This window comes from Procambarus clarkii, chromosome 32 (assembly GCF_040958095.1).
Source record: "Procambarus clarkii isolate CNS0578487 chromosome 32, FALCON_Pclarkii_2.0, whole genome shotgun sequence".
NCBI lineage: Eukaryota > Metazoa > Arthropoda > Malacostraca > Decapoda > Cambaridae > Procambarus > Procambarus clarkii.
Window position 1 is genome coordinate 7248219 of NC_091181.1, and position 9430 is coordinate 7257648.

The window sequence follows — 9430 nt, forward strand, 5'->3', positions numbered from 1 at the left end:
TTTCTAATTTGGGGAATTAACTTAGTCATCCTATGTTGGACACGTTCAAGTGAATTTATATCCATTCTATAATACGGCGACCAAAACTGAACTGCATACTCTAAATGGGGCCTAACCAGAGCAAGATATAGCTTAAGAACCACACCAGGTGTCTTGTTACTAACGCTTCGATTAATAAATCCCAGTGTCCTATTCGCCTTATTACGAACATTCATGCATTGATCCTTTTGTTTTAAATTCTTACTAATCATAACTCCCAGATCCCTTTCGCAATCTCAACACCATCTAGCTCGTATCTTGTAACTCTATCATCATTATCTAGCCTCAGGACTTTACATTTATCAGCATTAAACTGCATTTGCCAGTCCTTTGACCATTTCAAAACCCTATCTAGATCAACTTGAAGTGATAGTGAGTCCTCCTTCGAATTAATTTCCCTACCGATTTTCGTATCATCGGCAAATTTGCAAATGTTGCTACTCAAACCTGAATCTAAATCATTTATATATATTATAAACAACAGAGGTCCCAGGACAGAGCCCTGAGGTACTCCACTACCAACATTATCCCACTCTGACTTAACCCCATTTACACTAACTCTCTGTTTCCTTTGGAATAGCCATGCCCTAATCCAAGTTAATATAGCACCTCCAATACCATGAGCTTCTATTTTTTTAATTAGTCTTTCATGTGGCACTGTATCAAAAGCTTTGCTAAAGTCAAGGTACACAACATCACAATCCTTACCACTATCAACTGCCTCAACTATGCTGGAATAAAAAGTTAGCAAATTTGTTAAACATGAACAGCCATTTGTAAAACCATGTTGCGACTCATTTATTAATTTATGTTTTTCAAGATGGAGACGAATTGTATTTGCAATTATTGATTCAAGTAACTTTCCCACAATAGACGTTAGGCTAATTGGCCGATAATTTGACGCAAGTGATCTATCTCCTTTCTTAAAAATTGGTACCACATTAGCTACCTTCCATGACTCTGGCACTCTGCCTGACTCTATTGATTTATTAAATATGGTAGACAGAGGCTCGGAAAGCTCCTCTTTGCATTCTTTAAGCACCCTGGCAAACACTTCATCCGGCCCTGGGGATTTGTTTGGTTTTAGTTTTTCTAATTGTTTAATTACATCCTCCCTGGTAACTGCTAAACTAGTCAACCTGTCCTCATCCCCACCCACATAGACTTGTTCGGCTGAAGGCATATTGTTAAGTTCTTCTTTAGTAAATACAGATATAAAATATTTGTTAAAAATACTACTCATCTCCTTGTCATTATCCGTTATTTGACCTGTCTCAGATTTTAATGGACCTATCCTTTCCCTAGTCTTAGTTCGATATAACTGAAAAAACCCTTTAGGATTTGACTTTGCTTGCTCTGCTATGCGAACTTCATAGTTTCTTTTTGCTTTCCTAATCTCTTTTTTAACATTTCTAACCAGTTGTATGAATTCCTGTTCTAAACTGACTTCCCCATTCTTAATCCTTTTGTACCAAGCTCTCTTTTTACCTATAAGGTTCTTTAAATTATTTGTTATCCACTTTGGGTCATTAGTATTCGACCTATTCAATTTGTATGGTATACTACGTTCCTGTGCTTTGTTTAGAATATTCTTAAATAAGTTATACATTAAATCCACATCGAAATCCCCATTTACGTCACCTATCGCTGGGTTCATGTCTCGCTCCAAGACCGGCCCACACCCCATACCCAAGACTTTCCAATCTATTTGACCCAAAAAATTTCTTAGGCTATTAAAATCAGCTTTTCGAAAATCTGGCACTTTAACAGAATTTTCTCCTACAGGTCTATTCCATTCTATGCTAAATCTGATTACCTTGTGATCACTGTTCCCTAGCTCACTCCCTATTTCGATGTTATTAATTTGTGTTTCCCTGTTAGTTAACACTAAATCTAAGATATTATTTTCCCGCATTGGTTCCTTAATGTGTTGCGTAAGAAAGCAATCGTCAATTAATTCTAGAAAATCTTCTGCTTCACTATTCCCTGTTTTGTTCACCCAGTTTATTCCACTAAAATTAAAGTCACCCATGACATAAATGCTGTTAGATCTAGATGCTCTAGATATTTCATCCCATAGATGCTTTGCTTCTATTCTGTCTAAATTTGGTGGCCTATATATAACTCCTATTATAATATTATTTGTTTTTTCGTTTAATTCTATCCAAATAGTTTCTGTGTGTGGCTCAGTTTTGATTCCCTCTTTGAGACTTCATTTCAAATTGTCCCAAACATATATGCCTAATCCTCCTCCTCGTCTAATATATCTATCTGTGTGAAATAGTTTAAATCCATTTATTTTATATTCAGCTAATAGTTCTCTATTTTCTACTTTCATCCACGTTTTGGTAAGCGCGATAATATCTATTTTTTCTGTGCAGACAAGAGCATTTAATTCATTTATTTTATTTCTTAGACTTCTACAGTTAGTGTAATATACCCAAAGTGAATTGTTATTTTGAGGCCCTTTTCTTTACCTGATCATTTTGCATATTCTTTTCTCCCACGAACACATACTTTTATTACCTCCTTCCTCCAAATCAATTCCCATACCTCTATCTACTAACAGTTTACTAGTTACTTAGTTAACTATGTGATAGTGTTAGGCTAGGAACCAAGGAGCTCATGTAGGCATGAGTTGGTGGTGGAACATAAATATATAGATGCGGTGACGTTAGTGTATCTGGAAGTAGCAGCTGGTTTTCAAGAAGCCAGAAACGAACTTTGAATCGCCCAGCTGATCGTGTTGCCAGAGGTGCGAAGTGTGTCCCGCCGTCTGACAGTTGGTCCCAGTCAGCTGACCATGTTGCCAGAGGTGCGAGGTGTGTCCTGCCATCTGACCATTGGACCCAGTCAGCTGACCATGTTGCCAGAGGTGCGAGGTGTGTACCCGCCAACGGATGAGTGGACCCAGTCAGCTGACCATGTTGCTAGATATGGAATGAGAGGAGTGTTGCTGCCAACGGACAATTCCACCTATATTATTTCCTTATACAAGTATATATATTTTCTTCAGTAAACTTTTAATCTTACCAATGTGTCTGAGTGAGCCTCCATTCTCTAGGGCTATTTTGAGTGAAACCATTTGTCACCTTCACTGCACATGAGATTGCATCCTTGATTTAAGGTAATTAATGAGACCACTGACGTGTTGCTGGGACACAATTATAAACATCCAGCTGATGGCGACCTCGGGCAGACCAGATGTCTAAGAGAGAGAACGTAGAAGAGAAAGTTCTACACGGAACTTTTCTTCCGTGTAGCTGAAACTAAAGCAACAACAACCTGACTTCCAGGATGTACGTGTGTCTTGCTTTCCAACTGCCCCTTGCAGTTACTTGTCCTGCAATAGAATAGTTGGTGAATCAGATACCTTTGACATCGTTTGATTTATGCATTTTTGTTCTTGTACTGGCATCTTTACTTATATTTTGTGCTTTTTTAATATCCCGCACATTTTTTCGTGCTACAGAGTCTTCTCGGCTTGGTGCCCACTTTTGATAAAGCCCTTTTTACTGACGATAAGATGTTGTGACCTAATGGATGGGGTGAAAGTGAATTGTGCATTGTGTGTTACTTTGGGTATTAATGTTACTGTTGGTAGTGTAATTATGTTTTCTATTTTGTGGACCAGGTTGTTTGTGTCAGTGGAGGGTTTCTTTTATGCATATGCTAAATCATTGTCATCTATTATTTGTTTCAATGCATTTCAGTTGGCCATTTTTGTGGGAAAAGTTGGGAGTAGTGTAATGTTCTCCATTTTTGTGGGGAAAAGACGTAGTGTCATATGAATGTGATGTGACCCTGAGAGAGATCTACGTGTTATGCAGCGTTGAAGATATCTGCCTGGTCTATTAGCAAGAATAAGATCAGCTATACCAGATACAGTTCGTTAAAAAGATGTAGGGAAGTCAGGTCTAAGGAAAATGTTTTTTGTACATATGGTTGGCACAGTTGTTGACCATAGAGATTTATGTTGATATCGTGGAATGTATGATATTGGACACTCTGGTCTGACATCCGATTGACAGATATGTTAGTGTGATTGAAAAGTCTTGTTAGGTCTTGGTATACAAGACCGGATATAAGTTGTGCAAATGATTAGTGGTCCTTCGTGTGTGTGTATCTCAATGACCATGAAATGTTTTTGATGCCAACGTGTTTGTAAAAGTTCATGTTTAAATGTGGATTTTGCTAATATTCCAACTCCCGCAAGTGCTTCCTCAGATGACTGGTGTGTGGTGTAGCCAAAATGTCTGATTTTATATAAGTTCATAATGTGTGTTCATAAGCAGCACGTCAGGTCTCTCATTCTCAATAATCTCTGCCACATGGCATCAAATGTTAAAGTACTCCTTAATATTATATTTTACGATTTTTAAAGAATAGTCATAAGGTGTTTCAACGTTGTGGGAAGTGTAATCTACCTGTACTGCAAATATGTCATTAACATTCAGGGTTACTGTACCATCAGAATACTCGTGCCTTCCATAATAACCTGTTATGTTGTTATAATATGGAGACTTTTGAGTATGGTTGCTGCATTTTTAGATTGAGAGACATTTCTAGAGAAAGGTGCTGATCAAGATAGTGTAGATGTTCGAGATAGACGTGGATCCCTTTGATTATGGGGTTGTTCTTGTTGTGGGGTTAGCAGGGAAGTGGTAGCATCAGGGGCAGCTGGTGCCTGGGATGGGAGTGTGTGTTTTGGGTAAGAATGGTTGAGGCAAGTGTAAGGATAAGGCTGTGTGGGGGTTACCTGGATACTGGACATATCAATTACCCATTGCCCGGTACCCCATCTACATACTATCCACAATAACCTACAAGTTATTGTGGACAGCGGCCTTAGCATTCTGAGCAAGACTATACAGTTAACAGGCACAAATGATTACCTAAAATTCAGCTTCATGGCAAAGATATTGAGGATCCGGGTGTCGAGGGAGTCCTTGAGGATAACCAAGGCTTCGGGTTTATTATTAACAGCATAATAGTCACAGTACGGGAAGTATGGTCGAGTTGTGAGCAGGAACTTGTGTCCTCTCATGTCCTGGAGGTCTTCTGTGTAATGATAATAACATCATTGAAAATGCTATTTAGTAACACCAAATTTTTAAGCCTTATAAGCAAAATATCTTCAATAAAATCTGTTTACAAATTATTGAATAAACTTTCTTTGCTTCTTATGCTAGATAGAAAGAAAATAACATGTTCAAATATTTAAATTGTGTTAAGTTTAATATAGAAGTCTTTACCATTGATAGTTAAGATGGTGTCATATAGTTCAGGGAAGTTTAAGTAGTTGTGAAGGATAACCTGAACGCCGTTCTGCCCGTTGTTGCAGTAGAGACATCGGCGGTAGATCAGCAAGCAGCTACTTGCTTCTACAACAGCAGCAACTAAATATATTTTATCTTGATCACTATTTTTGCACATATTTTTTTATATGACAAGAAATATTAGGGAAATTTGCCACTATGAATTGTCTTGTAAACATTTAATGTTTATTTACGAAAATATATTATAAATTGTGAGCTGAGAAACTAACTGGTTTCAATGCAAAGCCTAAGGCCGAAAACCAACCAATTACCCAAGAAAATTAAAACAACTGGCCTTTTATTCCATGGACCTTCTCGAGCCTTGAAATACCCTGTGGCAGGAGGATGTTGAGAGAGGGGTAGTGGTGGAGAGCGAGGTGGAGGGTGTGGTGGTGGAGGGCGAGGTAGAGGGCGTGGAGGGTGTTGCGGAGACTGTGGTGGAGGAGCACCGCCCTCACCCCCGCCCTCCCGCCCACGGCCACCACCACAGTTTCCGGCAGCTGCCACATATCACTTTCCTCCAGTAACCTGAGGAGGAGGAAGCTTCCCATCTGTTAGTGACTGCTTACACACTAGAAATGATTTTGTATTATGTTTTTTAAGCAGTAAGTCGAAATAAATATTAATGAATGTTTGAATGTATAAGCAAACTGTTTATTTTTTGCTGCTACTTAAAACTAATACATAATATAAATAGAACTCGGATTTAGCATATTAATATTTTCGAAACATTGTAACCCCACAAAGAATATAATAATTATAATAACATTTATCTCTCCAAACTTGTTACCAATATTTGTACAAAGGTCACCTCTGGGGATTAGAGTAAACTTGAAGCATTCTGAAAGATTACAGAATAAACTGAGGCCGTGATGGCGCTGGACCAAATCCAAATCAAAATTTTTACCTTAAAGTGTTGTTGGTGATGTTTGTGGTGGTGGAGGTGAGGTCGAGGACGAGTCCCCGGCAGGTGGTTGTGGCGTCTCCCCATAGCTGCTGGAGGAGGTGGTCCCGGGTCACCTGGTCCTGGGAGACCACTGACCCCGTCTCCACGACCACATAAGCAGTCCCAGTAATAATCGATTGTCTAACGAGATCAAATATCTATATAATACATTTGGAGGCAAATAAAATGCACAATATATAACAGTGTATATATTAGCAGCTCAGTGCTACAGAAATTTACCTCAACAGTAAAGAAAGGACAGGTGAGTGACGAGCAGTTGTGATAAGAACCAGGTGACAGTCTGAAACACGGTGCTTTAGCACCTGACCCACTATCTCGCCCACCTCCTCTGCCACCCGATCCACCATCTCGCCCACCTGCACTCTGGGCCCACCAACTTGCTGACCACATACAGGAGCAGCACTAGCCAGCATGGTGACCACCGCCATCACACTCTGGTGTCGATGAAGTATCATTGTGATTCCTGTGGAAATGGAGGGTTTATATAGTCTCTCAGTTCAGACCCACCTGTATGTTCCGGGGGAGTTTCCTGACTGTTAATATTTATATGATACCGGTTAATGCGCGGAAGATTTTATGAAATAATAACTAAGCACTAAAACAACTCTGGCTATTGAAAAAGGTATATAATTAAACACAGGCGTTTCTCACACAGCTCACTTTCTCATTGTATGTATATACAGTTAGGTTAGGCTAGGTATCCTAACCTAGTGTATATTAGGTTATTATATTAGGTTATATTATGCTGAGTGGAATGCATTAAATTATGGTTACTTGGGGGATAAAATAAATTGGTTTTAAAATTAATTAGCTAACCGTTATATGAACTATGAGATCTGTTTCCTGGACTCCCTATGCAGGCTGTACCTAAATCCAGAGGTTCCAGTTGAAATTTTTCTAAGAAATGTCTGAATTTAGCTCCATTCACCATAGATATTGTGTTGCATGAGCTGATGATAAAAATCCAGCCTTAAAGTCGGTTGGGACTATGACTGGTAGGTTTTGGCTGTCAATGATATGTATGTTCATACCAGATTTGTGTTTGTCTTTTCTTAAGCTTTTGGATAACTTTGGAATTTTTTTTCAATCAAACGTGTCTCCAGCCTGTTTCCATATAATTAACTAAAAGGAAAGTAATACAGTGCAAATAAATTGGTAGAAAACATTTACTTAAAATTTATACAAACAACATCACATTAAATGATTGTATTGCACTAAATTATTTTATAATCATATCAGCAAATTTCTATGCTTATATATATTTTAAAAAATTGTTTCCTTAATGATTATATACATGTTGTACCTAGTAGTCAGAACGTCGAACTCGGCTTACTATGCAAGGGCCGATTTCTCTAATAAGCAAAGTTTTCCGGAATTTGTATATTTTTCTTACAAAATTCTTATGAAATGATAAATCTGTCCATTTCATTATGTTTAAGTTAATTTGTTTAAATTTGAGTTAAAACTAACGTAGCTATATGACCGAACCTAACCTATCTTAACCTAACCTAAACTAACTTGTGACGATAATCTCTTTCAAGAGAGATTGAGCCTGCTCAATCTGCTTGCTTTTGAACAACTTAAATACCTGCTCTGTTCTAATCCTATTCTCGCCTCGCCAGATATAACGAAGCCTTTCATCCTCCATGCCGACGCCAGTGGTACCGGCATCAGGGGTGTCCTGATGCAAGAACGAGGCGAGGAGATTCTGCCTTGTAGCTACTACAGCCATAAATTAAAGCCACACCAAAGGAACTACAGCACGATCGAGAAGGAGCTACTATCAATCGTCCTGAACCTGCAGCACTTCGAACCGTACCTGCAAAGTGCTCGGTCTATCACCATCTATTCGGACCACAATCCCCTACGCTTCCTGCAGCAAGCCCAATTCAACAACCAACGGCTTCTACGATGAGCTTTATATCTGCAGAATTTCAACCTGGAGATCTTCTACATCAAGGGTTCTGACAACATCATCGCAGACGCCCTCTCCAGAATCTATGAGGTAGAGGCTGCTCCACCTACAACTCTACCACCTGAAGACGTAACTTCACCCGGAACCGCAGGCTTCGGGGGACAGTTGTGACGATAATCTCTTTCAAGAGAGATTGAGCCTGCTCTTCCCTACTTCAAGTTACGCCAAAGACACAAGTATAAGATGCTACATTCAAGATACGTCACCAGTAGCACAAAACGTTTTGACCAGGAGGCAAAACGTATCCAAGTTCACCCCACTCCACACACCCTCCATGCGCCGGCTCGTTATCAAACCAGCTAACAACCCTTCACTAGCTTGCCTGCTCTGATTGGTGACTCGCCAGTTGCGCACCTGCACACAGCACCTCAGCGCCCTCTACACGAATCGACGTCTGAGCCTGACCAGCTATCCACTTTAGAATATTCCTACTTCAGAATATTTCTTGTGCTCTTATGGTTGACACCTCTCTCTGGCATACTCGCTCATTAGCTCGTATACGAAGGGAGGTTTCACCATAGCCGATATTCTCAGCACCATTTTAACATTGTAATTTTGTATTTCACATTGTCTTTGTATTTTTCTTTATTATTTAACTATAATTTAACTTCCCGAGATTTGTCTTTATTTTCATTTATGTTTAAAGTAAATATACTAAAGTTTCATTGTTCATATGTTCCCTCTAACTTACCACAGACAACAGGCAAGCAGTCTATATTTTTGTTTAAAGTGTGACCAGGCTTTGACACCTGCCATTGGAGGACTGCCAAACATCAACACTCCAACACTTTCCCGTCACATTTTAATGGGGGCCAGTCCGGGAGCTTCACTCAGGTACTAGTACCAGAACGTCAATTTGTGGTAAGCGTACTTCACTTTGTTAAAGTAGCCTTTCAATATAATCATTAATTTTTATATTTATATGGTGCTGTGTGTATTGTGCATTCCGAGAGTAGCATATGGTGAGTGTGAGATAACTTTTGATTACGTGACTAGAGGCCTCAGTCATTCTCTTAATTGGTCATCTCTCCCTCCGTGTTATTACTCGTGTTTACCACCTTTTGTCCCTAGGATATTTCTCATATTTTCGGCAGATCATCATTTTGGTACCCTGGTACTTTGGTTTGTCTC

At 39.2% G+C, this 9430-nt stretch overlaps 1 protein-coding gene across 1 annotated transcript in view; it reads right to left on the reverse strand.

The window, feature by feature from the left end:
* Positions 1 to 5475, reverse strand: part of LOC123759253 (glutamate receptor ionotropic, delta-1-like) — a 177829-nt gene extending 172354 nt beyond the window's left edge. Inside the window, exons 1-2 of the mRNA XM_069334749.1 lie at positions 5295 to 5475; positions 4935 to 5100 (exon numbers count right to left, since the gene is read on the reverse strand). Of these exons, the coding sequence (XP_069190850.1) occupies positions 4935 to 5100; positions 5295 to 5475 (347 nt within the window). The remainder of the gene's footprint in view (positions 1 to 4934; positions 5101 to 5294) is intronic.
* Between the last annotated feature and the right edge of the window lie 3955 nt (positions 5476 to 9430).